The 19,449-nt window shown below is 36.8% G+C and overlaps 1 protein-coding gene across 1 annotated transcript; it reads left to right on the top strand.

The window, feature by feature from the left end:
- Positions 1 to 1,526: 1,526 nt before the first annotated feature.
- LOC134242144 (F-box/LRR-repeat protein 21-like) lies at positions 1,527 to 4,188 on the top strand. The gene has a single exon (XM_062724176.1). It carries the CDS (start codon positions 1,535 to 1,537, stop codon positions 2,951 to 2,953), a length of 1,419 nt encoding a protein of 472 aa, XP_062580160.1. The 5' UTR covers positions 1,527 to 1,534; the 3' UTR covers positions 2,954 to 4,188.
- The last annotated feature ends 15,261 nt before the right edge of the window (positions 4,189 to 19,449 follow it).

Genomic DNA, 19,449 nt, shown 5'->3' with positions numbered 1-19,449 from the left:
CTTAGGAGGAGGGTCTAAAATCCTTTGCCAAACATACTGATAAAACTTTAAAAAAACAAACTCATATACAATCTCAAATGAGAATTGTCTTATCAATAAATGTTTGACAAGATTAGAAACATTTAAAAAAGCAACATTCTTGAATCTTCTGGAATTAAAATAGGTAAAGATCATTCAAAATATGTGGGTTCTTGACGAGATCTAAATTTCAGCTGTTGTTTCATATTTAAATTGGTAATTGTATGTACACAGTGAATCTAAATGGATAAATGCATTAAAATGATGAGTATATTTGTCTCAATTGTCTGCATCTTTGATGATTCAGGGGTATATAGTTTTTGCCCTGTCCATTCGTCTGTTTCACTTTGTCCACGAAAACATTAACCTTGGCCATAACTTTTGAGTGGATGGGGCTTTGGCTGTCATATTTCACAGGTGTATTCCTTGTAACAAGACCTTTATTCTGGTACCACAAAATTGGACCTCTTGATCTTGTTCGACCCAATTTTACAAAAAAAATTCAAACTTCTTTTGTGGCCATAACTTTTGAATTGTTGGCACTAGGGCTTTCATACTTCATCTGTGTATTCACTGTAACAAGACCTTTCAATGGGTAAAATATTTTAAACTTTTGACTATTACCTTAGAGTTTAACCAAGTTTTCAAAAACTTTAAACTTGTCCACAACTTTTGAACTGTTAGTTCTAGGGCTTTCATATTTCACAGGTACAAGTATATTCCTTGTAATGAGACCTTCCTTCGGATACCAACATACTTGACCTGTTGACCTTGGAGTTTGACTTGCATTGCATTTGAGAAACTTTTAACCCTCACCATAAGCTGCCATAGGGGGCATCAGTATTTCACAAACACATCTTGTTTTCTTATGTTTGTGTCAAATTGTAAATTTAAAAAAATGTAACATGTAGGCCTATTATGAAACACCCTATAGGTTTACTGTTACTCATTTGTTTTACACTATATGTAAAGCTAACTTTCTTTATATCCAACGAGGGCACAACAAAGCAAAATCCTAGCATCCCATAGCATATCTATAAGTCAAGGCAGCATTCAAGATTTTTCCCAGTGCTTATTACGTCACTTCCATTTCACACAGGACATAACACACACAAATAATTCAAGTTCAATTTAATACTTCTCTCAAACTAATTGATAGTTACTGGTGCTGGATTAAAATATTTTGAGTTAAAAAAAATTGGAATATATCTTGATTTTTATCAAAATAATCAAAGATTTAAGACAGCAAAAATGGGGTCACGGAGCAGGGTTGAAATTGACTCATTTACATAATAAACACTTCATAATCTTTATAGCCATACTTAAACTCATATACTCTATCTATGTAATTGTATGATTTAGTTAACATTTTAGAGTCAGCAGTTGACAACAATTTTGAAAATTTGTAAGTCCCAGAGCAAAAGTGTGTGATTGTTCTTTTTGATACAGCTGTATATTTACTTTACCAATTTTAATTTGTATTTCAGTTAGAGAGAATGCAAAAGAGCATCCAGCAATGAATGTAGAGGAATCACCTGATTTTGGCAATCTGCCGATTGTCGTTTGGATTCGGGTATTCGAATATTTATCACTTAAAGACAGATACAGTGCATCTCTGGCGTGTTCAAACATTTACAATGCATTTAATCACCCCACACTATGGCAGAAAGTAACACTAGATGTAGGGGGAAGCTCAGGAAAACACAGATACTTCCACTGTGTTAAAATTCCCAAAAGAAATTTTCATCTCGTTCGTAGATTTGCAAGAATGTTCCATGACCTTACTTTTTCTATTTGTGAACCATTGCATATGAGCTTTGGAGAATGGAACACTGTTTTAGAAGAAAACATCAAGGATTTTAAATTGGGTCATCTAACATTGGATGTAGGTGGTTTGAGAAACAAACCAAATGTATCAGAAATGAAAATTCGTACCGAAAATATGAAACCTATGGTAGACATAGTTAGAAATCAGTCACATTTAAAGACTCTTGTCGTAAACTCATGGCCAGTATTTGCTAACTCCTTGCAGAATCCTGATGAAAATATATTTCAAGCTGCTATCGAAAATAACAACATTAAAGGTCTGAGAAAACTAGGCTTGTTTAAATGCAATTCCACGGCTTGGTCTGGGCGAAGACCACATTTAATTTCATCAGAGTTGACTTTGAAATTGGTGGATCATTTCAAGAACTTGACCCATTTAGCTTTAAGATCGCCTATGATCACTTCAGATCTTATCTCGAGCCTATCATTGAGGGGTAGAGATAAGCTTCAACAATTACACATAACAATTAATTTTATTCCTGAAGATGAATCCTTCAAAATGCCAACAGTGAATGAATCAGTTTGGAAGGATTTCTCAAATTACAACACGAATGTGAAAGTGAAAGTTTTGGTTTTGTCAAGAGCACCACATTACAAACTAGAGTGTTTCCTGAGGCCTTCCTGTCCTCTCTATGAAATAAAGTTTGGAGAATATATCAGAAGTGACAAGGAATTTATCACTTACCTGGCGGATTCTTTCAATTCGACACTGGATACATTTGAATATAACGAAGAGGATGGAGATTTTGAAAGAGAACTAGTAACTCTTGTGGAAAACTCAGACCAACTGTGTAGGTTAAAATACTGCGGCAAAATCAACTGTCAAAATGTTATACGTCTTGCGAAATTGAGGAAAAAGAACTGGGAGTCGTTTCACTTGATTAGAAAGAACATTTATAAAAAGAATGTCGAGAAGAATCCGGAAATGACCATTGACAGTGATCAAGTTATAGCGAAAAATAAGGATGGAGTGTATGTCCTTGTGGATCTAGTGAAATTTCACGAACAGGTTTCTATGTTAGACTATGAAGAAGAAGAACAGATAATGATTGAGAAAGTGTCCGAATATTTGGGTCGAGATTGGTTTCCTGACAAGTTTTATCAATAGTTAATATACAAAGTTTACTGTGCGAGAGTTCACTCCCTAAAGGAAATAATTACTGTCCAGTGAATTGTCCAAAGTTTTATATTATAGTCCATTATATGTAGTCAATTCAGTGAAGGTTAAGTTATTTAAGAAAAATTGACTTAGGCAACCTTCAGAAAATTGTTTGGGTGTCCTCTCCCGACTTGGTCTGAAAATATTGGATAGGGAGGTACATGAGAAATTTTTTATCTCAGAAAATTTTAATTTCAAATCTTTAAATGTGTCAGATGTTTTTTTCCCAAACGAATATTTAACAAAAGAAGAGATTTGATAAACTTGCGTAATTGTTGATAATTCGTGGACATGGGAATACACTTTGAAGCCAAAAACGAAGATCAATAAGAAAATATGTGGACTCAAAGAAAAAAAAACTATCGTCTTATTATTGTAAACGGAAGCAAGAGCTCCAATACCTGTATGTTTTTTTTTTCAAGAGGTCAAATAATACATGTACTTGCAACCGAATGAAAGACTCTCAATGGTTACTTCCCTTACTAGTATGTTAAAATTGTACTTCCTGCAAAGGAAGTCCAAATATCGATTTTCAGGGTATTTTTGCCTTTACCTGACAATGCTGTCGCAAAGTTGCAATAAGCATAGAGAAACGAATAAAACTTTGAAGAAAAAAAGTTTACAGACCGTTTTCATCCCATATATTACTAGTATCTAGATCTCAGCCATGTGAAATATTTCTTCCAAAAAGGCATGAAAACAATCAAAGAAAAATTGTGCAATATAAGATACTAGTATGTTATAAGAAGTTATTTTCATCAGTGTCTTTTGGGGCATGCATCACATGGGTTTGCTGCTGTTTTCTGGCCATGTGTACAAAGACCTTTAATACATGCGGAAAGGGTAACTGAGAATGCTTTGAAGGATTGAAAATACTGAGAATATGTCGTTTTCTTACTTAAGGTTACATTTTTGTATTTTTTATTAAACAACCCTCGTAATCAAAGGAACGTAGTGTTTAGAATTGATTTCTCAGAAAAATAAATTGAAGATCCATTCCTTCTCATACTTTGCATTCATGATAATTTACATGTATTTTAAATAATTACTTTATATGTGATCTTAATGAGCAAGGCATTTAATCAATCGGTGCTGGTGTGACAAGTCTACTGTACTCTAGAATCCATCACTCTTATAGCTAGTGCGCTCTTTCAACATTATAATAAGGTAACACCATGTATGTATCTCCATCAATAAATAAAAACATAACAAAAATAGATTTTTTAAGTTTATTGGAAAAAAATCAACAAATATTTACAATATTAAAAAAAAAAACATTTATATATAATATGCCATTATAAAAATAACAAATAAAGTAAATGGATAGTGAAACGGGGGAAAATGTAAGCAAAACGTAATCAAAACTATTTACAGTGATTCTTTATGAACTATGAAAGTGTAGTACCACCTACCTGTGTGACAACCTGTAGAAAAATATGATGGAAAAACACCCACCTAAAACCACGTCGTCAGGTACGTCACACGTCTTAGGTCAGGTGCTCAGTCACACAGGTAACAATGGAGGCCTACAAGCTCAAGGCGCCGAACATCCGTACCAAACACTGCAACTCAATCTCCATTGGTAGTCTGGTCCTGATTTTTAAAAAGAAGGCTAGAAATAACTTCTAACGGCAAATAATTATTATTTGGTCCAGCATAGTTTTTCAACCTATTTCGATTATGCTGAATCCGAAAAAATAGAGGTATAATTTGAATACATTTTTGTATCTCGTAACCAGCCTCTATAACCAGGCAGAGCGCATGCGCGCAACAAATTTACATCGAGTTCGGAAAACAGCAAAGAGGAAATTCGGAATATATAACGAAAACTAGGAGTGCTATTCTCAGATGCAGAAATTTATGCATAATTCAATAAAATTTTATCTAAAAAGCCGAAAAATTAATAAGTCGACAGTGCAATTAGTTTTTATTTGTTGATTTATTTATTTATTTATTTATTTATTTATTTATTTATTCATTGAATAATTATTAATAAACTAAGTAACTTATTTATTCATTAGGAAATTTATATTTCTGTTTATTTATGAATACATTCTTTTCTTCATTAATTAATAATTCTAATGAGTAATCAATTTTTCTATATATATTTATTAATCATTTATTCTTTTATTTAATTAATAAATTTATAGGTTAATTTATAATTTATGTTTCAATTCATATATATTCTAATTTGTTTGTTTATTTGTTTACTTACTTTATATTTTTCTTCATTGTTTATTTATTTATTGGTGTTTTTCTTTATCTACTGGTTTATTTATTATTTCTGATAATTAAGTAAATGTTTGATTTACTAATAAAATAATCTATTTTATTAATTTATCATATTTATTCATTTTTATTACTATCTTTTAGAATTAATCAATTAATTAATTATCTTTTTATTAATCTATTTATTTTTTTATTTATTTGTTTATTTCTCTCTCTCTCTCTCTCTCGCTCGCTCGCTCGCTCGCTCGCTCGCTCGCTCTCTCTCTCTCTCTCTCTCTCTCTCTCTCTCTCTCTCTCTCTCTCTCTCTCTCTCTCTCTCTCTCTCTCTCTCTCTCTCTCTCTCTCTCTCTCTCTCTCTCTCTCTCTCTCTCTCTCTCTCTCTCTCTCTCTCTCTTCAGGTTCTGTTTATGTATTGCAAGGGCTTATGTTCCCATCACCAGTGTTTGTATATCCATCACCAGGGTCTGTATACCCATCACCAGGGTCTATATACCCATCACCAGGGTTTGTATACCCATCACCAGGGTCTGTATACCCATCACCAGGGTCTGTATACCCATCACCAGGGTCTATATTATCTATCACCAGGGTTTATATACCCATCACCAGGGTCTGTATACCCATCACCAGGGTTTGTATACCCATCACCAGGGTCTATATACCCATCACCAGGGTCTATATTCACATCACCAGGGTCCATATTATTTATCACCAGGGATTATATACCCATAACCAGGGTCTATACTCCCATCACCAGGGTCTGTATACCCATCACTAGGGTCTGCATACCCATCACCAGGGTCTGTATACCCATCACCAGGGTCTATATACCCATCACCAGCATCTGTATACACATCACCAGGGTCTATATACCCATCACCAGGGTCTATATACCCCTCACAAGGGTTTGTATACCCAACACCAGGGTCTGTATACCAAACACCAGGGTCTATATACCCATCACCAGGGTTTGTATACCCATCACCAGGGTCTGTATACCCATCACCAGGGTCTGTATACCCATCACCAGGGTCTATATTATCTATCACCAGGGTCTAAACACCCATCACCAGGGTCTGTATACCCATCACCAGGGTCTTTATACCCATCACCAGGGTCTGTATATCCCTCACAAGGGTCTATATACCCATCACCAGGGTCTTTATACCCATCACCAGGGTCTGTATATCCCTCACAAGGGTCTATATACCCATCACCAGGGTCTATATTCACATCACCAGGGTCCATATTATTTATCACCAGGGTTTATATACCCATCACCAGGGTCTATATTATCTATCACCAGGGTCTAAACACCCATCAGCAGGGTCTGTATACCCATCACCAGGGTCTTTATACCCATCACCAGGGTCTGTATATCTCTCACAAGGGTCTATATACCCATCACCAGGGTCTATATTCACATCACCAGGGTCCATATTATTTATCACCAGGGATTATATACCCATAACCAGGGTCTATACTCCCATCACCAGGGTCTGTATACCCATCACTAGGGTCTGCATACCCATCACCAGGGTCTGTATACCCATCACCAGCGTCTGTATACACATCACCAGGGTCTATATACCCATCACCAGGGTCTATATACCCCTCACAAGGGTTTGTATACAACACCAGGGTCTGTATACCAAACACCAGGGTCTGTATACCCATCACCAGGGTCTACATACCCATCACCAGGGTCTATATGCCCATCACCAGGGTTTGTATACACATCACCAGGGTCTGTATACCAATCACAAGGGTTTGTATACCCATCACCAGGGTCTGTATCGGATCACCAGGGTCCATATTATCTATCACCAGGGTGTAAATACCGATCACCAGGGTCTTTATACCCATCACCAGGGTCTTTATACCCATCACCAGGGTCTGTATACCCAACACCAGAGTCTATATTCCCATCACCAGGGTCTATTTACCAATCACCAGGGTCTGTATACCAATCATGGGTCTGTATACCAATCACCAGTCTGTATTGCCTATCACCAGGGTCAATATACCCATCACCAGGATCTATATACCAGTCACCAGGGTCTAAATACCCATCATCAGGATCTGTAGACCCATCACTATGGTCTATATACCCATCACAAGGGTCTATATACACATCACCGAGGACTGTATTATCTATCAGCAGGATCCATATACCCATCATCAGGGTCGGTATATCCATTACCAGGGTCCATATTATCCATCACCAGGGTTTATATACCTATCACCAAGGTCTGTATACCTATCACCAGGGTCTGTATACCCATCACCAGGGTCGGTATACCCATCACCAGCGTCTCTATATCCCTCCCCAGGGTCTATATACCCATCACCAGGGTCTGTATACCCATCACCAGAGTCTGTATTGTCTATCACCAGGGTCTATATACCCATCACCAGGGTCTGTATACCCATCACCAGGGTCTATATACCAATCACCAGAGTTTATATACACATCACCAGGGTCTATATACCCATTACCAGGGTCGGTATACCCATCACCAGCGTCTGTATACTCATCACCAGGGTCTATATACACATCACCGAGGACTGTATTATCTATCACCAGGATCTATATACCCATCACCAGGGTAGGTATACCCATCACGAGGGTCTATATAAACATTCCCATAAACATTATCTTTTAGAATTAATCAATTAATTAATTATCTTTTTATTAATCTATTTATTTTTTTATTTATTTGTTTATTTATATGGGTATTTATACCCATAACCAGGGTCTATATTATCTATCACCAGGGTCTAAACACCCATCAGCAGGGTCTGTATACCCATCACCAGGGTCTTTATACCCATCACCAGGGTCTGTATATCTCTCACAAGGGTCTATATACCCATCACCAGGGTCTATATTCACATCACCAGGGTCCATATTATTTATCACCAGGGATTATATACCCATAACCAGGGTCTATACTCCCATCACCAGGGTCTGCATACCCATCACCAGGGTCTGTATACCCATCACCAGGGTCTATATACCAATCACCAGCATCTGTATACACATCACCAGGGTCTATATACCCATCACCAGGGTCTATATACCCCTCACCCCAACACCAGGGTCTGTATACCAAACACCAGGGTCTATATACCCATCACCAGGGTTTGTATTACCCATCACCAGGGTCTGTATACCCATCACCAGGGTCTGTATACCCATCACCAGGGTCTATATTATCTATCACCAGGGTCTAAACACCCATCACCAGGGTCTGTATACCCATCACCAGGGTCTTTATACCCATCACCAGGGTCTGTATATCCCTCACAAGGGTCTATATACCCATCACCAGGGTCTTTATACCCATCACCAGGGTCTGTATATCCCTCACAAGGGTCTATATACCCATCACCAGGGTCTATATTCACATCACCAGGGTCCATATTATTTATCACCAGGGATTATATACCCATAACCAGGGTCTATATTATCTATCACCAGGGTCTAAACACCCATCAGCAGGGTCTGTATACCCATCACCAGGGTCTTTATACCCATCACCAGGGTCTGTATATCTCTCACAAGGGTCTATATACCCATCACCAGGGTCTATATTCACATCACCAGGGTCCATATTATTTATCACCAGGGATTATATACCCATAACCAGGGTCTATACTCCCATCACCAGGGTCTGTATACCCATCACTAGGGTCTGCATACCCATCACCAGGGTCTGTATACCCATCACCAGCGTCTGTATACACATCACCAGGGTCTATATACCCATCACCAGGGTCTATATACCCCTCACAAGGGTTTGTATACCCAACACCAGGGTCTGTATACCAAACACCAGGGTCTGTATACCCATCACCAGGGTCTACATACCCATCACCAGGGTCTATATGCCCATCACCAGGGTTTGTATACACATCACCAGGGTCTGTATACCAATCACAAGGGTTTGTATACCAATCACCAGAGTCTGTATCGGATCACCAGGGTCCATATTATCTATCACCAGGGTGTATATACCCATCACCAGGGTCTGTATACCCATCACCAGGGTCTGTATACCCATCACCAGGGTCTTTATACCCATCACCAGGGTCTGTATACCGAACACCAGAGTCTATATTCCCATCACCAGGGTCTATTTACCAATCACCAGGGTCTGTATACCAATCATGGGTCTGTATACCAATCACCAGTCTGTATTGCCTATCACCAGGGTCAATATACCCATCACCAGGATCTATATACCAGTCACCAGGGTCTAAATACCCATCATCAGGATCTGTAGACCCATCACTATGGTCTATATACCCATCACAAGGGTCTATATACACATCACCGAGGACTGTATTATCTATCAGCAGGATCCATATACCCATCATCAGGGTCGGTATATCCATTACCAGGGTCCATATTATCCATCACCAGGGTTTATATACCTATCACCAAGGTCTGTATACCTATCACCAGGGTCTGTATACCCATCACCAGGGTCGGTATACCCATCACCAGCGTCTCTATATCCCTCCCCAGGGTCTATATACCCATCACCAGGGTCTGTATACCCATCACCAGAGTCTGTATTGTCTATCACCAGGGTCTATATACCCATCACCAGGGTCTGTATACCCATCACCAGGGTCTATATACCAATCACCAGAGTTTATATACACATCACCAGGGTCTATATACCCATTACCAGGGTCGGTATACCCATCACCAGCGTCTGTATACTCATCACCAGGGTCTATATACACATCACCGAGGACTGTATTATCTATCACCAGGATCTATATACCCATCACCAGGGTAGGTATACCCATCACGAGGGTCTATATAAACATTCCCAGGGTCTGTATACCCATAACCAGTGTCTATATACCCATCACCAGGGTCTATATACCCATGACCAGGGTCTATATACCCATCACCAGGGTCTGTATACCCATCACCAGGGTCTGTATTGTCTATCACCAGGGTCTCTATACCCATGACCAGGGTCTATTTACCCATCACCAGGATCTATATACCCATCACCAGGGTCTATATACCCATCACCAGGGTCTGTATACCCATCACCAGGGTCTGTATACCCATCACCAGGGTCTGTATTGTCTATCACCAGGGTCTCTATACCCATGACCAGGGTCTATATACCCATCAACAGGGTCAGTATACCCGTCACCACGGTCTATATACCCATCACCAGGGTCTGTATACCCATCATCAGAGTCTGTATTGTCTATCACCAGGGTCTATATACCCATCAACAAGGTCTGTATACCCATCACCAGGGTCTATATACCAATCACCAGAGTTTATATACACATCACCAGGGTCTATATACCCATTACCAGGGTCGGTATACCCATCACCAGCGTCTGTATACCCCTCACCAGGGTCTATATACCAATCACCAGAGTTTATATACACATCACCTGGGTCTATATGCCCATCACCAGGGTCGGTATACCCATCACCAGCGTCTGTATACCCCTCACCAGGGTCTATATACCAATCACCAGAGTTTATATACACATCACCAGGGTCTATATGCCCATCACCAGGGTCTGTATACTCATCACCAGGGTCTATATACACATCACCTAGGACTGTATTATCTATCACCAGGATCTATATACCCATCACCAGGGTAGTAATACCCATCACAAGGGTCTATATAAACATTCCCAGGGTCTGTATACCCATCACCAGGGTCTATATACCCATCACCAGGGTCTGTATACCCATCACCAGGGTCTGTATTGTCTATCACCAGGGTCTCTATACACATGACCAGGGTCTATTTACCCATCACCAGGGTCTATATACCCATCACAAGCGTCTATATACCCATCACCAGGGTCTGTATACCCATCACCAGGGTCTGTATACCCATCACCAGGGTCTGTATTGTCTATCACCAGGGTCTCTATACCCATGACCAGGGTTCTATTTACCCATCAACAGGGTCAGTATACCCGTCACCAGGGTCTGTATACCCATCACCAGGGTTTATATACACATCACCTGGGTCTATATACCAATCACCAGGGTCTGTATACCAATCACAATGTTTTATATACCCATCACCAGGATCTAGTTACCAATCACCAGGGTTTGTATACCCATCACCAGGGTCTATTTTCCTATCACCAGGGTCTATTTTCCTATCACCAGGGTCTGTATACTCATCACCCGGGTCTATATACACATCACTGAGAATGGTATTATTTATCACCAAGATCTATATACCCATTACCAGGGTAGGTTTACCCATCACGAGGGTCTGTATACCCATCACCAGGTTCTGTATACCCATCACAAGGGTCTGTATACCCATCACCAGGGTCTGTATACCCATCACAAGGGTCTGTATACCCATCACCAGGGTCTGTATACCCATCACCAGGGTCTTTATACCCATCACCAGGGTCTGTATACCCATCATCAGAGTCTGTATTATCTATTACCAGGGTCTATATACCCAGCATCAAGGTCTGTATACCCATCACAAGGGTATATCCATCACCAGGGTCTGAAGACCCATCACCAGGGTTTATACACACATAACCAGGGTCTAAATACCCATCACCAGGGTCTATATACCAATCACCAGGGTTTATACACACATAACCAGGGTCTAAATACGCATCACTGGGGTCTAAATACCCATCACCAGGGTCTGTATACCCATCACCAGGGTCTGTATACCCATCACCAGGGTCTATTAACCCATCACAAGGGTCTGTATACCCATCACCAGGGTCTATAAACCCATCACCAGGGTCTGTATACCAATCACCAGGGTCTGTATACCCATCACCAGGGTCTATAAACCCATCACCAGGGTCTGTATACCAATCACCAGGGTCTATAAACCCATCACCAGGGTCTGTATACCAATCACCAGGGTCTATATTCCCATCCACAGGGTCTAAATAGTCATCACCAGGGTCTATATACCCATCACCAGGTACCAGGGTCTATATATCTATGAACAGGGTCTTTATATCTGAGTTTAATACCCAGTTGTACATTCAAGCCTTAATTTATTTCATTTCCCTCAATTTGAAGTCTTTTCCCCTTAATACTCAACAAAAATTATTATATGCCCAAGGCAGAACTTGATTCCAGTAGTGGTCAATAATTTTATTAATTAAATTATGAGGAAAGGGAAATGTATGACAGGACTCAGGGAATCAATATGGTAAGAACACTTTTAAGGATTGTTCTTCATACCCCTCAAAGGGAGATAATAAAGCAAGGCTCAAACTTTACACGTTTTCTTATTATCCATATTTATTGTACTAAATTACTTAATAAAGAAGACATAAATTTACAAACACACAGTTAAGCTGACACAAAAATTTAATGGACTTGTGGGAAAATATAAGTTTATATACTAAAATCACTTACATGTAATTACTGTAGAAGTACTTTTTCCGCATGGTATTAATTTACGCTATGTACATGGTCACAAACTTTCCACAGAAATTTGTCCAAGCATACTAAATATAAATGTAAGGCATAGGTATAGTGACAATATAGAAAAATCCATGTTATTTTCTACCAGCTGATTAAACAGAAATTGAGATTCCTCGGAATTACGACCCTGTGGAAAAAAGTATGTCTACAAGTCAAAAGTGTTAATCAATATTTCTATACTCTGACACTTCTGCAAAATATTTACTGAAATCACACATGTAGGTTAGAATAAGCATCATATGAGATATCTTCAAAAATAAAAACCAGAGGCCCTTGAGGGTCACATGGCTCATCTAAGCACTTTTGCTCAGAAAAAGCAATTTATTAAGAATTCAGATTTATCTCCCCTTGAACCCATTTGCACAAACTTGAATCCCCTTTAACAAATCATACTTTGTGGCATTTAGTTTGGTACATATTGGTCCTGTGTTTCTTGAGAAGATAAAAATTGTAAACATTTTGCAATGAGAATGATGACAATGAACAAATTTCTATAAGGAATCTTGTTCACTTAATTGAACCTTCAGCATCCATGTAGCATTGTATGCATTATAAGAATGTACCTAATTTTTAGTACATATAAGTCTTTGAAAATATATGATATAAATTATATAACATATATACAGGTAAAATATTAACCACATGATTTTAAAAAAAATACAGGTGTGTACAGAATTGTCACTAGAAAAATGGAATTATAAAATATGTCAATTTACAAATTATTATACTTTCCTTGCATGAAATACAAAACAATCAGGGAAAAAAGTCATCTATGTCACTTAAAAACACATAATATAAAATAATATCAATGTACATGAACTCAAATGATCAGTTGATCCTTGCAGGAAAAATACTTAAAAGTACTACTTAAAATTTCAATAAAGGGTGAAGTTATATGTATGGACTTTTCTAATTACCTAACCGAAATATATTGCCTAAACATTGTTAACAATATTTGTAAAAACTAATTTATTTGATAAAACTTGAAATAATAAGTAGTTTGTCTACACACACAAAAAAAAAACTGAGATAAATTTAACTAGAAAGATTTGTTCTTGGTACACAGAAACACATGTAATTCATTCTAGAGCAACAGAATTAAGTTCATAAGATTACAAAGTGAGTATTATTAGAGCAGTCTGCATTCTTGTTGCTTCTTTTTATATCGCTTTTTTATCATGAGAGGTATAATCTCAATTCATATTATAATTTTTTTAAAAAACTTGATCTTGAGAAAAGAAAAGGTTCAAGGTCAAATATTTGGTGTAGTGTATCCATGTTCTGGGTATGAAATACTTAAAATTTTCCAAGATTTTCAGATCATGGCATGAACATTAACTTTTTATTTAAAAGCCTAACCTTGACCTTATAGATAAGAAAAGTTTAAATCTTTTAATATTGAGCACCTCTCCTTTATACTACCTCTCCATATGATATGATTTAATTCTTATGCTAGCCAAGTCTTTATATCAAAGGACTTCTCTAGTTACTGTCTGGCTGAAATGTTATGTTGACCTTGACTATATATTTGATGTTTAAGAGTGACTATATATTTGATATTTGATGTTTAAGAGTTACTTTGACTTTATTAGTATATATCAATGTAAAAAATACTGGCAATATGCACCTTAACTCCATATAACCTTCAAATGTTTAAAGTTAAAAGTATTAATTTCTAAGGATATTTGTTTTATGTTATGGTCCCAATTTTTTTAATTTGGCATTGGACAAGAAATTGGTAAGGAGGTCAAAATCTTTTCTTAATTTACCGTAGTCTTTCCTTGTTCTTAGTTTGAAAATCTATTCAACGCCCGGTTCTCAGGCTTAATGCCTAAACTATATTTCAATATATAACATTGATCTTGAATTTATAATTACGTCAAGAAAAAGAAATCAGGAAATGTGCAGCCAATGTTCAGTTGATCATGTTTTAATGTTAACAGATTTAGAATATGAAGAAAACTAATAAAAACTAGAGGTACTGTGAGCAATGAGCTCACTAAATGATACCCCCCACCTCCATATAGTTACTGTAAATGTATTATATTTGGCGTGTACGATATTTGGCGGAAATTGAATTTTGAATAAGTTAGCGTAGGTTTGATTTAGCGCATTTCTTCATATTCTTATTTATGTGTAAAGTTGCGAGACATTTAGCGTTGTTCTTGATTTAGCGGTTGTTGCGTTCCGCCAAAGCCGCTAAAAAGAATACACCGCCAAATGTAATACGTTTACAGTATAATAGCAAAGTCTATATTTTGCTGTGGCCGGGAAACCCAAAATATGTGTCAGATCAAAAAGTAAAATAGGAGGTGCACAATTGTAATATGTTATACAGATTCTGTCAAAGTTTCATCAAATTTCATTCAGTGGTATGAGAGGAGTTGCAGTTAAGATATGGGTACCCCAAAGCGTAACAGACCTTTCAAGCGGGGGGTATAATTCAAGCAGGAGGTATAACAATGTTTACATTTTGAATGGGTGACATTATCATAATCCCAAATTACTACTACCCCTGTCTTACGAAATGAAAAAGTTTTACAAATATTAAAAACTACCATTATATATTCAAAAACCACCAGAAAGCCCTCTCTCATAAGGTACTATTTTGGTATTTACTGCTAAAAAGTAAAATAACCTTTCCGAATGGGTGATATCACTTATTATTCAAATAGTTGATATCAAAAGGAATAGGTGATATCATCCATTCGAATAAGTGATATCACCTCTTCAAATAGCAGATACAACCTATTCAAAATCTGAATGGGACTGATATCAGCAATTGAATAGGTGATATCACCTATTCAGATAGGTGATATCACTTTTTGACAGTTAATACCAAAATGATGCCTTATACAAGCAGTGAATATGTATGAGGGTTGGTTGCAAATTTCATGGACGATCTTTCTTATATTACTCCATTAGAAATTAAGATAAGCATGCACAATATAATGTGTAAAAATAATTGTTTTGTTGAGGTTTGAATTTTCATTCCATTTGAATAACAGAAATCTATTTATTACTCTATTTTAAAATAATTATGTTTCTGCGGAACACACTCAACTAAGCATTGTAATGTCAAAACATAGCGTCAAGAATTTTTTAAAAGTACTATCCCTATTTATGTTATAATTCATTTAATTAAATCCAATGCCCACTTATAAGTATTGAAATCTCCAAGGTTAAGGTCAAAGCTGTTGTTATTCAATAAAAGTTCTTGTCGCAATGTCAATAAATATGTGCATGTAATATGAAAGTCATAATATCTACCATTCTAAAGTTATGGCCAAAGTAAAAGTTTGGAATTTTTGTGGGAAAGAAGGTCAAACTTCAATGTCAAGGTAAAAAGGTCAATTTTGGTGGTACCTAAAGAAAAGTCTTAATCACAAGAAATACACATGTGAAATATTTAAGTCATAGCTCCACTTAATCAAAAGTTATAGGCAAGGTTAAAGTTTGTGATGGACTGACAGACGGACGGACTGACAGACTGAATGACAGACAAATGATCGAGATTTAATATCCAGAAAGATATGACAGACATCCATGAAATTTTCAAACAACCCTCTTATGTACTATCTACAATTATAATTATTCATACTGTGCATGGCAGATTGTACACACATATTCACTGCTTGCAGCTGGCTTCTTCACAAGATTGACACATGAAAAGTGCAACCATCTGCCACATACATTGCACTGTATCCACATCTCCTTGTGTGGTCTATTGCACCCAGGCATGTCACAAACAGTTCTTTGTGCAGGAGGTCTGTTGGCCGAGTTTGTCAGAACTGTAAGCACATACTGTCTCATAACTGTTGAACAGTTATGAGACAGGGCATGAGGTGGGATGTCCTTGGTCAGTGCCAAAGCATTCTGAAAAGAAAGAATTGAAAATTTCTTTGGAAACTTAAAGAAAATATAAATTATATATATATTATCCTTTATGTGTTGCATCAAATTATTTAAATGCATATTGATTGTTTTTTTTTTTGGTTGAAATTCAAATATGAATTTATTTATTTGTGTTAACACAAGAAAAATACTTATAAAATAATTTTCAAACTAGTTGGTAGTATGTTTAAAGAAATTGATATGCATGCATGTATAAAGGAAAATTATAATGAAACCCAAAGATTTTTTAGAGGTTTACTTGTCATTTTTAAAATTGATATACATCCATGTTATCCAATGTGAAAGAGATTTAATCATCAATTATGTTATATTTAAAAAAAAAAAACTTTTTCAGCTTATTCTTTACCATCAAAACAAATGCGCCACAGCTGTTACCATCTAACTGCTTGCTAGACCAAAGGTCACCCATTGACCATTCTATATCTTTGAATTCCCCCGTCTCCTTGGACCTCAAAGTTATGAATGTTCTGAAAGACAGTTGAATATAAACAGTAATGTTCTTTGTGTTTCAATACATAAATACAATATTGATGTATTCATTGTGTCAACAAATCGAAATGCTGGTCATGATAGTATGGGTGTGTCGATCATTAAGTGATAGACCTAACACTGACAGACAAACAAATAAGTGATGAAACTGAGAAAACATACAGTTCCCTTAATTTAAATTAATTATTTTAATATAATAAATATAAAAAAAATTCTTTTTTGCAAACATATAAAACAAAATTATACTGTTAATTAAAATAAACTACCTCCATTGCTTAACGTATTTGGAGTTCCTCCCTCCAAGCGAATCCATAACATGAACTTCCTTGCTGGGAACATGCACAGCTAATAAGATCCAGTGATTTTCATTTTTGTTAACAGGTAGAAATATCCATTTAAAGATACTAAAATGAACCTGAAAGATTTTACATAATATATAAATATTGTCTAATAGTTACTGTCAAAATTTTTCAACTATCATCTTCAAAATTAAGAATTATAGGGAGTAAAATTTTCTTCCAATAATTCTTTTTTATATTTTTCTGAAAAACTTGTGTTCTTACATTACGATAGAACCATGTGTTGTATGAGCCATTTCCCCATAAAACTGCTAAATAAGATGGCAATACATAAATATGATCTTTCTCTGCAGAGTTTACCTCACTCTGAAGTAGCGTAAGGTATGCATTGATGACCTGTCAGAAATATAAAAATGAAGGGAACTAAATCATTTATATTCAAATCAAGATTTTAAGCAAGAATATAATGACTGGAAATTATATATGTAGTTTTAAAAATCTCAATCACCAAAAAAAAAAACAATTATTATATTTTTAAATCCAAATAGAGCTTTTAATGCAAATGTCCTATACAATTGATGTACAATTGAAGCTAAAATCAAAAAGAACAATATGCTGTAAAGTAAATGGGCCACTTTGCTCAGAAGAGTCATCTTGACCCTGTTGTCAGAAGAGTAAGGAAAAAAAAATCCCAGCAAAAATACATTTATATACATGAAAAGCTTAATAAGTGAAAGAAAGATGATTCGAATAAACTTGAATCTATACACTTTTACTGACAGCTAGGTTTGAATTCAAGACTTGTGATTACCCGTACGAAACAGTCCGGGCGGCTTAGACACGGCTCAGGCACGGATTCCGTCTCCAAAAAGCCGTGCTTTAGCATTCCGTGCTCCTATGTAAAGTATGTATGGAAAGCCGTGCCTAAAAGTGGTCCAGGCACGGACACGGCACGGGATATTGGCCGAAATATTTAAATGAGATCTCACGGTTTTACAAAACCCGTGTCAGAAAGCCGTGCTAGTTTCCATATATGGACTCACGGATTCTGTAAACCCGTGTCTGAAACCCGTGTCCTTTTCCATATATGGAGACACGGTTTTTTGGAAACCCGTGTCAAAAAAGCCGTGCCGTATACCATATAAGGAGTCACGGGATCTGTGCATTTGTTTAGATCTAGGTCATGGCCTTTAGAGACTGTGGATGCCAAAATGGTGACTGAAACCAAAATAACTTCACATTGCTTTACATTATTTGCTTAGATTTAGAATTTCAAAAGTTAAAAATCTTATATGAATGTGTCCATTTACTTTCTGTTAAAGATTAACTTTAAAAGTTACAATCCATGCTAGTTTTTAATAAGATTTTAATGATAATGTACAATATTCAATTGTAATTTAATCTAGTAGCTAAGTTTGCACAATCTGAGAAAGAATTTACTTTAAATAAAACTTTCACTAGCACAGTGATGTCACATAAAATATATATACTATAAAGGATTAGTGAAAGTCCAACTAAAGTCATTCAAATACATAAATACAATTCCAACTGACATCTATTAGTTAAATATCCTTTAAATAGAGCAAAAAGAGAAAAAAACACACTGACTTAGCTCATGACCATGAATCCCTCCAATTTAATATTCAAATAAAGGAAGTTACGATTGAGCATGCTCAGTAAAAAGCCGTGAGATATAAATAAATAGTTTGAACCAAAACCCGCCTTAGTTAAAAACCGTCTCCCTGGGACACGGATTCCGTGCCTCCACACGGGTTTCTGTGAGTGAGGATTCCTCACTTTCAGACATGGAAGCCGTGTCCGTGTCTTGGACATTCAGAACCCGTGCGGCGTTTTAAAAACCCGTGCGGATTCCGTGTCTTAGCCGTGCCCAAGCCGTGCCTATTCCGCCTCGAACTTTCGTACGGGTGACCTCATCAATTTTCAATATTAAGGGATTATGTCTCATAGGAAATGTATTACCCTTCATTAACTTTTATCATAAATTAGGTTGATCAAATGGTTAA

The sequence above is a fragment of the Saccostrea cucullata genome, unplaced genomic scaffold, assembly GCF_032062105.1.
Source record: "Saccostrea cucullata isolate Sc308-1 unplaced genomic scaffold, CSIRO_AGI_Scuc_v1 ctg2764, whole genome shotgun sequence".
Taxonomy (NCBI): Eukaryota; Metazoa; Mollusca; class Bivalvia; order Ostreida; family Ostreidae; genus Saccostrea; species Saccostrea cuccullata.
This window is presented reverse-complemented; position numbering and strand designations above follow the sequence as displayed.

Coding starts and splice junctions, on each gene's coding strand:
- LOC134242144 (XM_062724176.1), top strand. CDS start 1,535: ATGAATGTAGAGGAATCACCTGATTTTGGCAATCTGCCGATTGTCGTT.